This window comes from Colobus angolensis, unplaced genomic scaffold, assembly GCF_000951035.1.
Source record: "Colobus angolensis palliatus isolate OR3802 unplaced genomic scaffold, Cang.pa_1.0 Scaffold143, whole genome shotgun sequence".
Taxonomy (NCBI): Eukaryota; Metazoa; Chordata; class Mammalia; order Primates; family Cercopithecidae; genus Colobus; species Colobus angolensis.
The window spans coordinates 3,055,989-3,075,706 of record NW_012114522.1 but is presented as its reverse complement, the minus strand read 5'-3'; the positions used below and the strand labels follow the sequence as shown (position 1 = coordinate 3,075,706).

Sequence of the window (19,718 nt, the reverse complement as noted above, 5' to 3'; positions counted from 1 at the left end):
GCCTGTGATTCTAGGAAGCCCCCAGGTGACTTGAGAGTCATTGCTCTAATCAGCTACCTAGAGACCCGTAGAGGATGAATTTAATCCTTTTGAAACACTGCTAAGAAAAAACCCAGTAATGTTGTTAGCCTTTATCTGTTTGTTTATTGCCCCATTTTTCATCCTTAAATATTCCTTCATGTACTTTGTATTTCACCTGGTTCCAGATTGGGAAGAAAGAAAAAGAGGAAAGAAGCAAGATTCTACATACCACTACCATATTCCTTCGCTTTCTAGTATGTTGATGTATTTATGTGTTATCAGAATTCTGGGTTTCCTTGAAAGGTCTTAGCTGCCAAAAACATTCCCAGAGGACATTCTGGGATGGTCTGATAGTTTAGATGTTGCCAGCACTGCTCTCTCGGCAGCGTTGTTACAGTTCAGAAGCCGGGTTCAAGCTTACTTCATAGATTCATCTGAGATATGGAAGAGGCTGAGAGAGTGACCTGAAGGGACAGTTTGGGGCCAGCCTGGTACTAGAACCTGTATCTTTCTGTTCTGTCACATTGTTTGGTCAGTTTTAAAGGTGCTTTTAAGAGGATGTGCTTCCGACCCTTTTCCTGAGTCAGTCCAGTCTTCTCAGAAAGCAGTCTGGGAGGCGTGTTTGAAGATCAGTAGAACCCCATCTATTTCAGACCTAGATGATGAAACTGTAGGATTTCCAATAGAACTGGTGTCTAAGAGCATGAAAATACGATTATTTTCCAAAGTTTAGTGTAGTTCAATTCAGCAAACATTTAGTGAATAGCTGTTTACATGCCTGTTGCTAACGTAGGTGTTCTGGGTGAATGAGACTTTGTCCTTGCCCATACAGAATTCAAGGTAGTGAAGATGACCAACTTGTACCATGTTACTTCTTTTAATTGAAGTAAGTAATTTATTCATGTGGTTCAAATTCAGAAGTTACAAGTGTATATGTACATACACAGTGAGAGGCTCCCTCCCCAGCAGCAACCACTAGTGTGAGGTCTGATGTATTCGCCAAGGATATTTTTTGCACGTATAGACAAATAAATGTTCACATGTATTTCTTCCTATTTTTTCTTTTTACTGAAATAGTACTTTATTGTAATCACCCTTCCTTTTTTTATTTTCTGCATACTATGCCATTGTATGGATATACCATAATCTGCCTAGTCAGTTCTTTATCTTTTAGGGCATTTGACCAATGCAGTTTTAGGTGCTGTAGGTAGAATGGCGGAGGGGAGCACAGAATGCTGTGGGAACCTGCAGGAGAACCCTCCTAGCCTGTGAAGGTTGAGGAAGGCTTCTTGAGCATACCTGAGTGTCCAGAGTAGAAGGAAGGAGGCAGGGCGGTCCAGGCAGAAGGAACAGCAGAAGCAAGGGTAAAGAGATTTGAATCTGCTGATGTGTGCAGGGCAGCTGTGAACAGTTATCTCATGGTCCCTGGAGTACAGACCGTACAGTTAAGAGTAGCACAGATGAAGCACAGTGTGCCTTGGTATCTGTACATACATTGGTGGTGAAAATTCTTGTTGTTTCCTTGGTTGCCAACTTAGTACCAAGCACCTTGAGGCACAGAAAATAAGCAAAAGACTTAGTTGCTGTCTTCAGGGAATTTCAGTCTACTCAGGAGAGGAGCTCACTGTGCTGTGGAGGTCAGCAGGTCTGGAGGGACAGAAAGGCTCTGATGAGTAAAGAAGGAGTGGGGGTCGGGGTCTTCCTGGTGATGTGCCACCCAGCCCATCTATGTTGAGGCTTCTGTCACCACTGTCCTACTGGATGCCCATGTAGACCTTGTGCGGTAGGTGATTTTCCCCACTTCTGAAGACACATAGGCTCTGACAGGTGAGACAGCTGCCCCAGATCCCAGTGTGAGCATCTTCCGCCGCCCTGCACCTCTGTGAACTGAGGAAGGCTCACACCAGCGGTTCTGCATTTCATTTGTCTCTGTTGCACTCAGCATCTCTTCATTGATGTTTCATTTCTTCCTTCCCAGAGAACAAGGTACATGGAAGTCTTGCTTCTCCTGGTGTGACCCAAATGAGAGCTGATTGTGGCAAAGGGGCAAGATTCCCAGAGTCAAACTAAAACCAGGCACCTTTCTCATTACCCAAACTAGGAGTATTTTGGGAGAGTGTAAAGCTTGGAGCCTTTGTTTCCTTCACCCAGCTTCCACCTTCTAAAGAATTTCTGAATTTCACTTCTGTTGCTAAAAACATTTCTGGTTAGGCTTTTTGGATTAAGTTTATGTCTTCTTTTCACTGTTTCATTCATTCATCAACTATTTCTTATGTACCTGCTCAGCCAGGTACTGTTCTTGGTGCTGGGAATAAGTAACAAAGCTCTCGGTGCTGGTGGTCACATCCCACCTTGGGGAGCTGACAATAAACATGTCAGCTCCCCAAATACATTTATATAGTGTATTACAGTATAAATGCTGTTGGAAAGGAGGAGAGCTGGGTGAGGGGCATTGGGGTTGGGAGTGATTGCAGGAGTTGGCTGTGTTATGGGCAGTATGAGAACAGGCTTCCTCGCCAAGGTGCAATTTAAGGAAATACTTAGAGGTAAGAGAGTGAGCCGAGAGGATGCCTGGCAGGAGAGGGAGGGCAGCACTGAGGCCGCGGCTGTGCCTGCCTGTCCATGACAGCGACGTTCTGATCTGCTTTCGGCTTCCTCCATTGTCTCTTCATTCTTTTCATTCCCAGCTACACCAGAAGTTGAATTAATACATTAGATGGTGTATTAGATGAACATAGCATGATCCAGCCTAGAAGTTACAAATGACTGAGAGGAGAGATGTCATGACAAGATACATATTCCTATTCCTTGAATATGTTGTTTTTTTTTTTTTTTTTTTGAGACGGAGTCTCGCTCTGTTGCCCAGGCTGGAGTGCAGTGGCCGGATCTCAGCTCACTGCAAGCTCCGCCTCCCGGGTTTACGCCATTCTCCTGCCTCAGCCTCCCGAGTAGCTGGGACTACAGGCGCCCGCCACCTCGCCCGGCTAGTTTTTCGTATTTTTTAGTAGAGACGGGGTTTCACTGTGTTAGCCAGGATGGTCTCGATCTCCTGACCTCGTGATCCGCCCGTCTTGGCCTCCCAAAGTGCTGGGATTACAGGCTTGAGCCACCGCGCCCGGCCGAATATGTTTACTGAAGTATAAAACGGGACAAATAAGTCCCTGCCATAGGAATTGACATTCAAATGGAGGATGCAGAAAAAAGACCCCCAAATTTACGGTAGAAACTGGTGTGCTCTTCACAGTGGTTTCAGCAAAAGAGAGAGAAGAAATGACGTATGAGATAGTCAGAGACTGTTGGCCTGGGGAGACTTTTCTTTACGTCAGCAGACACTGAGTATCTACTTTGTGCGGGGGGGCCCTGTACTTGGAGATGCAAAGATGAAGAAGACATGGTCCTGCCCCTCAGGAAGCTTACAGTCGGGTTCTGCTGGGATCTAAACTCCTCTTGGTTCATGCTGCCCCTGCTCCCCACGTGCCTGGCCCCTCCAGCCTGCTTTCCCTGACCTGTCCCATCCCCTGCCATGAACTCACTTCCTTTCTTGATGTTAATCCTCAAGAAAGGATGAAAAGATAAGCAGTATATTTAAACTGATCATTCCTGCAAAGAGCCTTTTCTTTCTCAAATAAGAGACTGTTAACCTCTAAATCCATTTATCTTCAATAGCACCTTAGGGAGCTGATGGACAGAGTTGTGACTGGGGCACCTTCCTTGCTCCCCCTGAGCAGCACCAAGGAATCTCACAGGACAGGCTCGACCTTTCTAAGAGGTCTTAGAGTGTAGGGAATTGCATGCCAGGTGCTGTTAGCCACCTTGGAAGAACTGCAGGCCTTGCGTGGGGCCGCCTTGTTTGCAGGAAGCCCAGCCCTGTCCATTCCCCTGGCCCTAGCATCTGTTTATGCCAATTTTTATTGTTAGGATAAGCTGTAGGAGAAAATAGCAAAGGTTAACTTGACTTCTCTGGGTAGATAGTACAATTCTCCTTCAGTTTCTGACTTAGGAGTGTTTCCGAAAAGTTAAGTGAAAACAAAAGTTGGAAGTGTTCCCCTTTTAGTTACATGACAGACACTCATTACTGAATTGAACAGTTTTAGACCCATAAATAAGTTAAAAGTGTAACAAAATCCTATTAGGAAATTGATGATCAATTTGTTTCTAAAACACTTTAGATTTTAAACTTGAACACGTAATGAAATGTCTTTTAAAGCAGTGAAGATGGGTGCGGTGTTCACAGACCTCTCCACTGAGCAGATGTCTGCTGGGAACGCAGCATTAGGGGATGTAGGTGGCAGAAAGATACAGTGGCCAAGCCTCACTCTGGGCGAGCGAGCTGGTGGCAGGCTGACCCTCTCAGGCACAGTGAGGAAGGCACACAGAAGGGGGGTTGCCCTGACTGCTAGCATGCCAGGTATACATGGTGACTGAAGCTGCCACAAGTCTTCTATTGACCGCACTACAAGGACTCTCCTTGGTCACCAGTGATAGCTGTTGTCTGTCTGCCATTGGCCACGCTATCCAGTTCTCACTGGCCAAGCAGCTGGGGCCCAGCCAGGACTTGAGAATCCCACTGGGAAAGGACGGATCCTGGGTTCAGGCTGGGTCCCTCTCCTGGGCCTGGGCAACTTCCAGATGTGAAGGATGTGAGTCTCTCCTGCTCTCAGGAATCATTCTCATCTCATTTGGTTGTCTGTCTCCTATTTAAATTTGAATCATGGAATTTGAATTTGTAATTTGGTTTTAACCTTAGTTTCCTTCTGGTTCACACCTAAGCAAGATAATTTTAAGACATTTAGGTCAATAACTCTGCCTCTTAAGAATTTCCGTTGGGCCGGGGTGGTGGCTCACGCCTGTAATCCCAGCACTTTGGGAGGCCAAGGCAGGCAGATCACCTGAGGTCACAAGTTCGAGACCAGCCTGGCCAACATGGCAAAACCTTGTCTCTACTAAAAATACAAAAATTAGCCAGGGTGGTGGTACATGCCTGTAGTCCCAGCTACTCGGGAAGCTAAGGCACGAGAATCATTTGAACACTGGAGGCAAAATTTGCAGTGAGCTGAGATCGCACCACTGCACTCCAGCCTGGGTGACAGAGTGAGACTCTGTCTCGAAAAAAAAAAAAAAGAATTTTCTTTTATTCCATTTCTTCTTTTACTTACTTTTGCCTGAGTATATGAGGGAGAAGAGGGTTCCCCCTGTTCTCTTCAGAGCACCTCCTGCCAGTAAAGGCTCAGGGCTTCCCCGTTATCTCTGTGCACTTGTGGAACCTAGAAGTTTGCCTTACCTGGGAGCATTTTTATTACATTATATTTTTGGCTTGTAAGAGTTTTTTTGGTTAAGATTTTCAAGTCACTTCCCATCTAAGTACTTCTTAAGCAATACTTTATACACTCTGAACACGCTGGCTTTTAAAATGCACCTTTTTCAGGATTGTATAAAAACTCACCAGTTGACTGGGCATGGTGGCTCATGCCTGTAATCCCAGCACTTTGGGAGGCCAGGCTGGGCAGATTGCTTGAGCTCAGGAGTTCGAGACCAGCCTGACCAACATGGCGAAACCCTGTTTCTACAAAAAGCACAAAAAATGAGCCAGGTATGGTGATGCCCGCCTGTAGTCCCAGCTACTTGCAAGGCTGAGGTGGGAGGATCACTTGAACCCTGGAGGTGGAGGTTGCAGTGAGCCAAGATCGTGCCACTACACTCCAGCCTGGGTGACAGACCCAGACCCTAGCTCAAAAAGAAAGAAAGAAAAATCAAAAAACCTCACCAATGTAAAAGTTCTGGGTTTATAATCTATAAATAATGCTTGAATATTCTTCCTCTAACTTGAGAGTTTATATGCTTTTTCTATATTTGGTTTAATCTAAACAGTTCCCTGTATTGAACACTGATATACAAGGAATAAATAGAAGTCAAGAAAAACAGACTTGGTGGGAAAAAGCCTTGTACTCTCCTCTTTTTCCTGCATCAGAGTGTGAAGGTAAGGAGACCTCTTCAGTTCATTTATTCATTCCAATTTGTAATTTATTAAGAGCAATAATTTCTTTTTCTATGAACATCAGTCCAAGAAACATTTACCAAGAGGTTTCTGTGTGGGTGGCACTGTGTCATGCACTGGGACACAGACGAATGAGAACTGGGCCCTGCTTTGAAACAGCCACAACCTGATGGAGGGGAAAGGCATGGAAATACATCCAAGCATTACTGACCACGGATGAGATGTGTATAAGCCACCATTGAGTCACAGAGGAGGAAATAGCGGGCAGTCCCTGTGAAGAGAGTTGCCTGCACAGAGGCAGGAGGGTCACAGCCAGGGGAAAGCACAGGGCCCTATGGCTTAGCTGAGGCGGGAGAGATAGACACGGCAGGAGGCTGTCAGAAGGTTTGAGGGCTTGGCTAGGTTAGGTAGCATCTAACATGCAGGAAGGGAACGCCCTTCACAGAATTTAAATTGGAGGTTGTCAGGGTCCAATGTTGTTGAGAACAATTCTAGTAACAGAGTGGAAATGGAATTGAAAAACTGAAGGGTATCGGCCAGGGTTTTAGGCTCTTGCAGTAGTTTGGGAGCCATAAGCTAAGGGCTGGACTGAGGTAATAATCGCGGGGACAGAGAAAAGGAAACAGGACCGAGAGGTTTTGTAGAGGAGGAGCTTGTTGATGACTTTCTGTGAGGAGTAGTTATGGGAGTGTAGGTAAAGAGGGAGACAGGAGTGGGCGCTGATACGGTGAGGAAGATTTAGTTTAGGGTATTTTTGGATGAGCAGTCTGTGAGGCCTTCCAGGTAGACTCCCGGAAGTTATTAAGAAACCCTGACTTGAAATTTTGGGAGAAGTAGGAACTAAGGATGCAACCAGAATTGATTAGCTCAGGAAGTTCAGCTTGTCCAGATGGTGGTCTCCTGGGCTTCTATTGGCTTCCACATTTATTCAACAACAGCCTCCTGTCAGAGCCCTGAAGGGGTTATGCAAATCTCTTGCATTTAAATTTATGGGTTCATGTTTGTCACATGCCCTCAGGTAATTTGTAGTTAGTGTGGAGCCAAGTGACTTCTCTCACTAGCTACGACGCCCTGCACACGCCTGTGCTGTCCTCAGAAAGCCTTCCTGGCATTCTTCGGCAGCATGAGCTGTAGCTGATGGGATGGAAGGCCAGATTGGCCAGGTTGACTCTTTAGGAGTGGAGTGTGTGCTATTCTCTGGTCTGTAGCCACAGACAGCTTCCCAAGACCCTGCCTTCCTCCTTCCCAGAGGTTCAGCTGGGTCATAAGGAAAGTGTAGAGCTGAGTCTTCACTGTTAACGTCTTTGTTGATTGAACAGCATTTATTAAAGGCCCATTGCTGCTGCCACCCTACCATTGGCTCATATCTGGACAGCCTTGATTACGTGCAAGGTGCTCTCAAGCTTTTATATAATTCCCACAAGAACCTTAGGAGATGCCCCCCGCTGGTTTTCAGATGAGGAAGCTGAGTCTCAAGTTTAGTACTGTAATTTGCCCGAAATCACAGTGAACTATTAAGCGTGGACTAGAATCTAGGTTGTGATTCTTGTGGTCCAGAAGTTTTGCCCTGTACAGCAGCTCCCTGCGCTTGGTACCAAGGTAGATGCCAGGGCAGTAGGAGCACAGGCCTTCCCTTCATGTGTGTCCAGTCTGGTAAACTGGGCAAGTGTAAGACTTAGACACAGTTCATGGAATGCAGGTGGGATGTGGGTGGCCAGAGCTGGGCCACAGAGGGCTTCTGAGGAAGAGCTAGCAGGGAGAGGAGGACGCCACTTTGTGGTGAAGAACCAATTCCTTGCAGTGGCATAGGATGATTTTCAAACACAGAGTTCATGTTTCTTTATAAAGGGCAACCTTGGCACCCTTAGTCCAGCTTTCTGTCATTAGTTAGTAAAGAATCCAGTTCCACCTCTTAGCTCTGGGTTCCTGGTTATCTGTACATCTCTTAGTAGATACTGGTGTTTGTACGTAATACTTTTGTTTTTACAGTGAAGTGGTATAGAGAGAGACTCTTCGTCATAAATGCTGGTAATTATTTCTTTTGAATGACCTTTAGCTCGCAGTGTGAGTTAAGTCCCTGCATATTTGCCCTGTAGCATCATGAAGCATCCTTCTTTAGCTTATGTGGGTTGGGGTATGTAGTCTCAGAAGGATAGCCAAGAAAACAGGTAGTCACTTACCCACTCAGCAGAAGTGGTGGGGACTCCTGATGCTTCTAACGTTGCATATGGTTCGTCACAAGCAGGTGCTGCTCTGAGCCAGGGGCTGACCTGGGAGCTCACAGCATTTCTGGAAAGGAAGAGTAGCATTGTCCCCTTTACAGTAAGGCGGACAAGAGGCTCAGAAAAGAGGCAGCTTGTTGAGGTACCCATATGAGAAAGCCCAAGCTTTTTGCAGTCTGCCACCTGCTGGCCTTGCTGTGTATTCATGTGTGCATCCATTCAGCACTTGGGTTAGGCACTGCTCTAGACTCTGGGGATGCATAGGCAGACAGATCGTGTCCCTGTCCTCCTCCTGCTCAGGTACCTTCTCAACAGGGACTTAAGGAAATAGGGCACAGACCATGTGACAGCTGGGGCTGCCTGCAGGGAGAGGTGCCAGGCAGCAGTGGCTTGTGCAGGGGCAGGAATGCATTGGGTATGCCCCAACATGACTGGCAAAGAGGGGATGGCATGGGAGTGTGGTGGGGATGAGGCCAGCCAGGCAGCTGGGAGCCAGACCACAGAGGGCCTTATAGACTGTGTGCACCAGCAGTGCTGTCCCAAACAGCAGTCTCCACAGCTCACACCCCTGGATTTTCAACGCTTTCAAGACTCAAGTAATATAAGTGTCTGGATGATTTTAGCATTAAAGACAGAGAGTCCTGCAGGGAAGCAGTATAGACAGTCGGTGAAGGGCTCAGGATTGAGAACTGTATTGGAGTCCAGAGTCTCTTTGCCCAGCTGTTAGGCTTTGGGTGCTGACTGAACCTTTCTGTGCCTCTGTAGTCTGTATGTATAAAAGGAGGCTAGAGGAATGCCTTCGTTGAGTGCCTAGAACAGTGCCTGGCATGTCCTCATAGCCTGAAACAGGGTGGCGGTCAACTTGAGCACCATGAAAACTATCAACAGCAGTTCAGCGTCACCTTTTCCAAGTACCCTGTGGCACAGTAAAACCCTCTTGTATGTACAGAATGCCTAAAGCAGGAAGAGAAAATGAAGGAGTGGCGTGTGGAAATGGGCCTGCCTGCCTCTGAGCATATCCTCATCAAGGAAACCATGTCCTCCCCACTCCATGCCCCTCAGCCAGTATAAGTGGTGGCCAAATGGAGTGGGCCATGGGGTGAGAGGTCAGCCAAGGCAAAGATGCCTCCTTAGGAGAGATGAAGCCAGCCTCAGCAGAGGACACAGGGCATCCTCCCCAGCTGCCCTAGGGTGACCATGCCTCCAAGCCTGTGGCTTTGATCAGCAGTGGTCATAGGTGCAACGTGTGTGCCAGGTACTGTGCTTGAGGCTTCACCTCTTTGAATTTGCACAGAAATGTAGGAGGGAAAATGGTGATGTTCTCATCTTAGAGATGAGGATACTAGGGCTCAAAGAGGTTAAATAATTTGCACAAAGTTACATCACAAGTAAATAGCGAGACCTGGAATTGACCGAAGTCTGTCTAATCCCAGAGCCTAGGGTATTCTCATGAACTTTAACTAGTAACTTAGAATTCTTGGAGCCATCAGAGTGAACAGAAGCTTGTGGAGAGTCTTCCATGTGGCCAGTGCAGCTGCAGGCAGCAGCCCAGCAGGGTCCAGGTGGTCTTACCCTTGGCAGAGCCTCGCTACCCTGTGCCAAGTAGAAGGGCGCAGCAGTCACTTGCTCCAGCCTTGTGCTTTGGGGTGTTGTGCAAGGGGTAGGCATGCCATCTCATCGAACTGCCTTGTGGTAACTCTATGGCAGGGGATGGGGGGTGTGATCTGCTTTTGAGGATGTAGATGCTCAAGGGTGTTAAAGGACTTTTGCACCATGAATGTCAAAGCCAGAGTCCAAAACCCTGGCCAAGTTCCTCCTTTTCCTCTGCACTGTGCCTCTGCCCCAGCTGTGTTTCTCATGGAGGTAAGGGGAGTAAGAGGCTGTTCTGGATGAAGACCAGCAGTTCTCAGTGCATTAGAATTGCTTGGGAGCAGTTCTGCCTTTCAGAAAGTGCCCAGTCCCTGCCCGGGACAGTTCATTTGGAATCTCTGGCAGGAGTCTAAGCCTCTCTAAAGCCCCCAGATGATGAGAATATGCAGCCAGGGTTGAGAACCACTGGGCTCATTGGATTTATTTGATTTCTTCTCATCCCAGTTTCTTTCCCGTTTTGTGGGCCATTTGCCTGATGGAATCGCTGGCGCCATTTCTTTTCTGTGGTCATAGATGAGATACGTGGTTCAGTATGTTGTTGAGCTGAGGAAGAACACACAAGGACGCGACCCTGTGTTGTTTCTCCATCGCGTTCCCTCCTGTCTGAGCTGCCTCCGTTCTTCTGTTCTCTGAACGTGCTATGACGCACCATCTGTCTCCTCCTCCCATTTGTTGTGGAGAGCATGGGCCCTGTGGGTCTCTCTGTCCTGTGTTCCCAGGGCCGATCACATTATAGGTGTGAATAGAAGCTTGTCCAATGAATGTCTCCTGGTAGAATAACAGGAGTATATGGTTATGCTGGCCTATTTTTTTTTTTTTTTTTAACTCACTAAACCAAGAATTTTTGTCAGTGTAGCGTTTTTTTCTCTTACACACCTGCCTGGCTGTGCTTTCAGTGATGACTTAAAATCTCCGAAGGATTGGGAGACCTAACTGATCTAACTTTTTAGTGAAAAGTGAGACAAGAATGTATGTTTCATAACTGTGTCTTAATGGAATTTCCCCCTTTCCCTCTTTTCCCTTCTCCATTCAAAATGATTAAGAATGTTACACAAATGCCAAGGGAGAGAGTGGTTTAGAAGAATGTCCAGATGCTAAAGAGACACCCAGTAATGAAGAGCGCCTGTTAGATTTTAATAGGGTAAGTGGACTGTCCTCCTCCTCCTCATTAACTTACAAACAGCCACCACCTCCACTTCTCCCTCTAGTCAAACACCTGGGAGTCATGTGAGTGGACCCCACCTCCCAGGAACCAGCCAGGTCTGCGGGTGCAGACTTCCTCTTCTCTGGCCTTTGTTATGAGTCTGCTTTATCCCTGCCAACCCCCTTGACTGTTGACTGCCAGCGCTTCCTGAAGAATCCCCAGCTCTCTCCCCAGTCTTGGCTCCACACTACTGCCAGAGGGCATTGTATGACAAATGCAGAGCTGGCCCTGTTGCTCCTTGGGTGGGCACTCTTTTCATCTTTCTTTTTTCTTTTTTTTTTTGTTTACCTAGTAAGTGGGAGACCCAGCCTTGTCGTCTTTGAAAAGCGTGCAGCCCGAGGCAGCCTTGCCAGTGTGCTGCTTGCCGCTGTCCTGGCTTCTGCAGAACCATCCTGCCCCTTCCGTGTCCTTGCTGCACTCTGTGCACAGCTCTTCTTGTTGCAGCCAGAGCATTTTCCTGCATTCAATTTCTGCATGTCTGCCTCTTCCACAAGCCCCTGGGCACCGTGAAGCCGGGTGCAGGGCCTGTGCTTGGTTTAGTGTAGTCTTAGACCTTCCCCAGTTAAGCAGGCAGGCAGGCAAATGAACCTAAGGAAAATTCGTTTTCTTTACTATGAATTGTCAGTGTATTAGGGTTCTCCAGAGGGACAGAACTAATGGAATAGGTATATATATAAAGGGGAGTTTATTAAGTATTAACTCGCACAATCACAAGGCCCCACAATAGGTCATCTGCAAGCTGAGGAGCAAAGAGAGCCAGTCTGAGTCCCAGAGCTGAAGAACTTGGAGTCCAATGTTCGAGGGCAGGAAGCATCCAGCACAGGAGGAAGATGTAGGCTGGGAGGCTAGGCCAGTCTAGTCTTTTCACGTTTTTCTACCTGCTTTATATTCTAGCTGTGCTGGCAGCTGATTAGATGATGCCCACCCAGATTGAGGGTGGGTCTGCCTTTCCCAGTCCACTGACTCAAATGTGAATCTCCTTTGGCAACACCCTCACAGACACAGCCAGGATCAATACTTTGCATCCTTCAATCCAATCAAGTTGAGACTCAGTATTCACCGTCACACGTCCACCCCTTGTCAATTTGAGCCCATCTCCTGAAATTATACATAATCTTCAAATAAAGACAATAATAAGGTCATAATTATACCTAACATAATACAGCTATCCTTCATACAAACCAGAAAAGCACCAATCCCAAACCCAAATACTATTACATAGAGTTAGCAATACTTAAATGCTGATATGAAGTCAATAAATCTTATGTCAGCCGGGCACAGTGGCTGACACTTATAATCCCAACACTTTGGGAGGTTAAGGTGGGCGGATCACCCGAGGTCAGGAGTTCAAGACCAGCCTGGCCAACATGGCAAAACCCCATCTCTACTAAAAATACAAAAATTAGCTGGGCATGGTGGTGCACACCTGTAATCCCAGCTACTTGGGAGGCTGAAGCAGGAGAATTGCTTGAACCCGGGAGGTGGAGATTGCAGTGAGCTGAGATCAAGCCACTGCACTCCAGCCTGGGTGATAGAGCAAAACTCCATCATTCATACATACATACACACGTGCACACACACACATACATGCACATACATACATAAATCGTGTCCCATTATGAAGGACAAAACAAAATGAGATTTTCTTAGTACAAGTGTATACATGCACAAACATGTTTTTAACAAAAGAAGGAGGAAATACTGAAGACAATTACAGTCCTGGTTTCTGCAGCTGGTCACATGGTCGTAGCTGGTATTGATACCTACCTTCTTCTGCTACCCGTTCTGTATTCCCTTTACCTTCAGCAAGCACCTCAGCAGGTCGTGGTTTTTTCCTGGTGGAGTGACCTAAACCTTCATTCCTGAAGAGTCTGGGCCATTTGTATCCTGTCTGGAGGGGGCTGTTGTAGTTTCCCATTAACTTTAATCACAGGCGCGTGATCCAGTGGACACTCAGTATTCACCACCAGTCAGTGTCCATTCAGGTCCTGTGAGAACTAACTGCCCAAGCACCTGTAGCATCACTGTCCACGTCCTGCTGCCCACTGACCTGTCCGGCTCCACACATCAAGGCAGACGTTTGAGGCCCCCACCAGCTCTCTCCTCAGTGACTAGTTCACATCATCCTCCCAGCCTCAAACCCCAAACCAAGACGTGTTCCCCAGTCCTCTCTCTCATCTTCCACACACAGTCCACCTGCCAGTCCTGACCGTTCCACCTCTCAGCCACTTCACATCCTCCCACTTCTCCTCCTCTCCATCATTACCACTTTGTTCAAGCCACTGTCCCTGCTCCTGAACAGCTGCCATGGTATTTTCATTGTCCTTCCTGCTTCCGTCACACTTTCCAGCCTTCTCTCCACACAGTAGACAGATTGACCTCACGAGCAGTAGCTTGTTTAGTCCTCACAACAGCCCTGTGAGGTGGGTACTGTTGTCGTGCCTGTGCTGCAAAATAGGAAACTGAAGCACAAAAACATCAAGCGCCGTGTATCCAAGGTCAGAGAGCCACAGATTCAATGTGGACCGGAACTCTGAACCTCAGCAGTCTGCCTCTAGGACCCATACTGCTAACCATGATGTCGCTTTGCTGTTGCATTTCAGACAGATCCAAACTCCCCGCCACGCCTCTACAGCCCTGTATGTTTTGCCCCCATCTGCCTTTGACCTCATCTGCCTCTGCTCTCCCCTTAGTCTGTGTGGCTTTTCTGTGCTTCTGCCTCAGGGGTTCTCAACCAGGGACAGTACTGCCATGTGGAGATGAGGTGGCAGTGCTGCTAGTTACTATGGCACGGTGAGGGGAGCTTCGGTAATGACTGTGACTGGGGAGGGGCTACCACTGCGTCTAGTGTCCTGGGGTCCAGAGATGCTGACCGTCTGGTGTAGGGGGACAGTCCCACACAACAGAGTGTTGGCACCTCTGCATGGCTGGCTTCTCAGCTGAGCAGGCCTCTTCTCAAAAGAACTCCCTTCCCAACCACACCCGTCCGCAGTGCCCCCCTCGACATCTGTACCATGTCACTGCAGAATCCCTTCCCAACCACACCCGTCTGCGGTGCCGCGCTCACCATCTGAACTGTGTCACTGCAGCTGGCGCGTGTTGGTTTGCTCGTTCATCTCCCCGGCGGGCCTGGCATGTCCCTTGCACTGCTGGAGTCCCTGTGCCCAGTAAAGCTCTGGTACGGAGCAGGTACTCAAAGACTTCTGACAATGAAAGTGTTCTTTATCCTCCCCGACGTGGCTGACATTTTGTCCAAGTGACTGGACATGTGCAGTTAGGGTTTTGGATCCTCCATGGGTCAGAGGAGAGAGGGGGTTTGCTCTGAAACAGTGAAACTCTGCGTTTTTCTAACTCCACAGGAAAGCGTCGATGATTTCTTATTTCTTCTCTGTGTATCAATACAGTATCTCACCCTTTTGGAAAAAAAAAAGTCTTTTTGATCTGTTGAAAATTGTTTTAATCTTAGGTGTCTTCTGTTTATGAAGCAAGATGTACAGGAGAGAGAAATTCTGGAGCGAAGTCAGATGGCTTCTGCGGAAAGATGTGCTCCAGCGCCAGCTCCACCTCGGAAGAGACAGGCTCGGAAGGCGGAGGCGAGTGGGTGGGCCCTAGCGAAGAGGAGCTCTTTTCTCGAACTCATCTCTAAACCTGCAAAATAGTACAAATTATTGTTTAAAAATGATATGTGATGGAAAATTACTCTTCAGTGAGACCTGTTAATCTAAACCACCAACTTAGATTTCCTCTCCAATTAACTGATTCAGATCGGTAATAATTATCTTTCTCTTCTTGCTTATTTTAGAGTTGAGGACAGCTATCCTGTTAAAAGATTTTTTTTTTCCCAGCTGTTAAATTCTTGGCTATTTGAAATAGACTAGATTGTGTTGTCAAATCAAGAATGGGTGTGCATGTGCTTGTCTTAGAAGTATCACTGCTTTTTGCATCTTAGCTGCAGTTAATTTTCCTTCTAACTGCAGTTACATCACTATGACCTTATTAGCACTGCAGTGTCAACAACCACTTCTGCTCTTCAGAGACTTTAGCTTTGGAGCATTTAGGCTTTGTTCTCCAAGAACTGGGAAATCCGTTCTTACCCTGCGGTGGCTCGATGCCTTTCTGAAGGCGAGAGGGAAGCGTGGGTGACTCAGCGGTGGTCTCCATTCAGCAAAACCTCATGTATATTTGAAGTAGGAACCACAAGGGTGTGCTTTTCGAGACTCACAAAAATACTGTGTTTTCTATCTTAGGATTTCTTTTACCCTAAAGTATCATGGAAGATACTATGGTTTGTGACTTTTCTGGCTAACTGAAGAAGCCAAGGATTTGGGGTGTGGGGTCGTATGCAAGACACAGTGGGGTAAGGATGCATACCCCACCCCTTACCTGTTCTCATACTGCAGTTACATTTACACCAAAACCCCATGCAGGGTTCTATGTGGTGAGTGTCACATATGTGGTAAGGACCTTAGTTGCAGATTGTTACTTTCTGGTGACCTGTGTTGAATTGAAGCCCCCAAAACTTGAAATTGTGAACATTTAACATGCAGTAAAGGCCACCTCATCACCCAGAGAAATCTTTGGCTGCTGCAGCTAGCCGCTCCTTGGCTGTGATGTAGTATAGCTTCGATCTCATTTTGTGTTTGAGAGAATGTTCTGGGCAAGTTCTGTGTGTGGTGGGTTGGGGCGGGTAGAGTCACGAGTTTTCCACGTCCCTGTGTGGTGGCTGTGCTGACTGTCGCTCTGTGGGACTGGCTCCCAGTTCTCCTTGGTGAGCCCGGGGAGCCGGCGCATCTTGTGAGTCGTGTCTGTGCGTGGCGATCCGCTCCTCCAGCTCGCACGGCATTGTGCCGCAGGCTGAAGCCAGGAGGAGCAGGATGTGCAGAACCTAAACATTTTACATTGGTTTTCTTTTTTAACCAACTCATTGTTTAAAAAAAAAAACAAAAAAACACCTAATCTGTGAAATCAATGTAGCATGTCCGGAACATCAGGAATGGCAGAAAAGTCTGATATGGTCTAGACAGCTTCACCACTAATTTTGGCAGGCAGTAAACACACATATAATTTATTAGCTGGGAGCTGAACTGGCTGTGAAATCTATGATTTGCTTTGAACATTTGGGTTTTGTTGCCTTCTTCTGAATTGATAACACAGAAAGTACCATCAAAGACTGTGGAGTCATTGAGGTTCTGTGTGTCCTCACTGAGAGGGACCTGGCGTGCCCGCCAGGTTGATCTTCCCACATGTTAGGGTTTATTTTTATACAACACATCTTTTGACACTTTAAGGTGTGTGTGTGTGTGTGTGTGTGTGTGTGTGCGTGCATGTGTAAGGTTTTATGTTGCTGTTATTTATTTACAAACTTCAGATACGTTTTTATGTATTTTTCATTCTTCTGGAGCTTCCTAAAAATTGATAAGCATCTGCACTGAAATATAATTTAACAGCAAAGATAAAAAAGGATTGAAAGTTGTAAATTCCTCATATCACTACAGTGACGATTATTCTAGAAATCGTTGCTTATGTAGCAAAGACCAAATAAATCGATTTCAGACACAACCTTGAGCACAGTTGATTTTGGACAGCTGCTGTTTATTAGGAAAGGGCTCCAGGTGGCGAAGGTGCACACTTCCTCAGACGCGCGTGAGGAGATGCCGCACCTTCCACAGGTGAACGGGACGGATTCGAAGTGAGCAAAGGGATTCACAAATTATGTATTTATTTGTTTTCATAGTTAAGTAGCTGAAGCTCAGAGGCTTTCAGCAACAGAGATGAAAGTGTGGTTTTTTAGTTTTGTGAATGGATGATCACAAAGAAAAAGCATTTTTAAAAAGTTGGCAAACGCTGAAACGCACTGTGGTATGAAGCGCATTGCATTTCCATTAGCACTGAAGCACCAGTTTCCATTCCTGGGCTGAGATTGCTTTCCCCGTGGTTGTATTGTTCTGATTTCACGTTCACCAGAGTAACTGATTTTTTTTGTTTTCTTGTGGAGTTAACACCAAATAAAAATTGTAAAAAACAGTTTGTTGTTTTTATTTCTCATAGCAAAGCTTCTTTTGTAAAAAAAACTCCAGCTTCCTTTCACTCATGAGCATCCGTGGAAGAGCGAGGGCCCAGGTTACATTTGTTCTAGATGGAGGTCATTTAGCTCTCCTTGCAGACGCTGCTAAACACATTGTGCAGCTTTGCTAGAGAAGAAAGTGGTGTGACCTGCTGAGAAATGAGGGACCCTCCCCATCTCACCCCCGGCACACGCAGGGACTGCTGCCAGAGTCTGCAAAACACATAGCATTTTTGTCCGTAGATGGTACACAAAGCTCAATCTTTTTGTTTTCTTCTGGGGAAAAAAGTAAATCTTTATATGTTAATATGACTGATACTCATTGTGGAAAAGAAATCAGTGTGTAAATTTAAAGAAGTCTAAGGGAAAAGGAAAACTCGTATGTCCTCCTGTCCTCTGAGACGTTGACTGGTGACGCCCGTGCGAGCCCGTTTCCGGGGTGGTGAAGGTAGGGTACATACGAATGCGCACAGAGAGAAGCTTACATTACAGACTGTACTCTACGTGTTCTTCTGTAACATGAGAAATAGGCTTTTACTCAGATGTCTTTTCATGTCAGGAATTATAGAACTACATAATTATTTGTATAGCTGTATTATGTAGATTTAACAGGTTCCTCATTGATAAAACAATGTTTTTTTGGTTGTTTATTCAGTAACTGAATAACGTTTCTATGGACATCCGCAAACATGTTTGAGGGGACTTTTAAAAGTTCATGGAAAATGGAATTAAAAGAAAAATAAAAAAATACAAACTTTATTTCTCAACATAAGTTCCATCAAGTTCAAGATACTACTATAAGACATAATACCGTAATACCGACCATTTAGTCTATCCCTAAAGAACTGAGGGTCCTGGAAATTTCACCATGGCAGTGTAGTCTCTACATTGTGAGCTGAAGAAAAATGGGAAAATGGGTGCCCTTTACAGACTTCTCAGATTAGGGAACAAAGTCAGAAGGAGCCAAATCAGGACTGTAAAGCGGGTGCCTTATGGTTTCCCATTGAAACTCTTGGAAAATGGCTCTCATTTGCTGAGAGGAATGAGCAGGAGCATTGTCGTGCTGGAAAAGGACTCTGGTGAAGCTCTCCTAGGCACTGTTCTGCCACAGCGTTGGTTAACTTTCTCAAAACACTCAATCTCAAAACACTCTTTGGGCATCTAGAAAGTCAGCACACACACACACACACAGTGCCTTGAGCATCCCAGAAAACTTGCCCGGCTTCTGCTTTTGACCAGTCTGCATTTGCTATGAGGAGACCCCTCCCACCTGCACCTGTCGGTAGCCAGTGCTGTGATCACAATCATGTTGTCTTTAGGATTGTGCTGGTAAAGCCATGTTCCATCTCCTGTTATAGTTCTCAGAGGAAATGCTTTAGGATCTTCATTCCTCTTGTTGAACATTTCCCTTGAAAGCTCTGCTCCTGTCTCCAGCTGATCTGAGTGCAATGCTTTGGTAGCCATTGAGTGGCAAGTTTGCTCAAGGTGAATTTTTCAGTCAGATTGTATAAGCTGAACCGTCTGACATGCCGATGGTGTTGGCTGTTGTTTCTGCTGTTAATCGTTGTCCTCTTTGGTTCAGGCATGAATGAGATTAATTTTTTCCTCACAAATTGATGAGGAGGTCTCGTCTGCACCATTGCCTCATCCCTTCTTAAAACAAGTTACCCATTGGCAAACCTGATTTTGGCTGGGGGCAGGGGCATTGTCCCCATAAGCTTTTTTGTAAAAAAAAGGATTTCGGGCCGGGTGAGGTGGCTCACGCCTGCATTCCCAGCACTTTGGGAGGCCGAGGTGGGCGGATCACAAGGTCAGGAGATCGAGACCATCCTGGCCGACATGGTGAAATCCCGTCTCTATTAAAAATACAAAAAAAAAATTAGCCGGGCGTGGTGGCGGGCGCCTGTGATCCCAGCTACTCAGGAGGCTGAGGCAAGAGAACTGCTTGAACCTGGGAGACGGAGGCTGCAGTGAGCCGAGATCGCACCACTGCGCTCCAGCCTAAGCAACAGAGCGAGACTCCGTTTCCAAAAAAAAAGAAGTCATTGATTTCACCGTTCTTCCAGCCAAGCATCACCCCAAGTTTGATGTCCTTGCTTCAATCTGCAGCAGAATTCGTGTTGCTCTGATAGCTGCTCTTTTCAAACAGTCGTAACTTTCTTAGTGCCTCAAACTAGATCTTGTTAAGACGTTACAAGAAGTTAGTACAAGTTTATTTTTGTGCAAAACAATTTTGAAATCTGTGCATAGCTATTTTTTGGAGACAGTCTCACTGTGTCACCGAGGCTGGAGTGCAGTGGCATGATCACTAATCCCAAACTCCTGGGCTCAAGTGATCCTCCTGCCTCAGCCTCCCTAATAGCTGGGACTCGAAGCACACCTCACCATGCCCAGCTCATTTTTAAATTTTTTGTGGGAACAGGGTTGCCCAGATTGGTCTCAAGTACTTGGGCCTCAGCCCATCCTCCCCCCCTCAGTCTCCCAAAGTGCTGGGGTTACAGGCCTGAGCCATTGCACCTGGCAATAATAGCACAGGCCCTAAAGGATGCTGTTGTCCCACCA

The 19,718-nt window shown here is 46.6% G+C and overlaps 1 protein-coding gene across 1 annotated transcript in view; it reads left to right on the top strand.

Annotated features, from left to right (window-relative positions):
- Window positions 1-17,915, top strand: part of KIAA0232 (KIAA0232 ortholog) — a 110,031-nt gene extending 92,116 nt beyond the window's left edge. Inside the window, exons 7-9 of the mRNA XM_011935403.1 lie at window positions 5,890-5,998; window positions 10,932-11,029; window positions 14,559-17,915. Of these exons, the coding sequence (XP_011790793.1) occupies window positions 5,890-5,998; window positions 10,932-11,029; window positions 14,559-14,738 (387 nt within the window). The 3' untranslated portion in view covers window positions 14,739-17,915. The remainder of the gene's footprint in view (window positions 1-5,889; window positions 5,999-10,931; window positions 11,030-14,558) is intronic.
- Window positions 17,916-19,718: the final 1,803 nt, after the last annotated feature.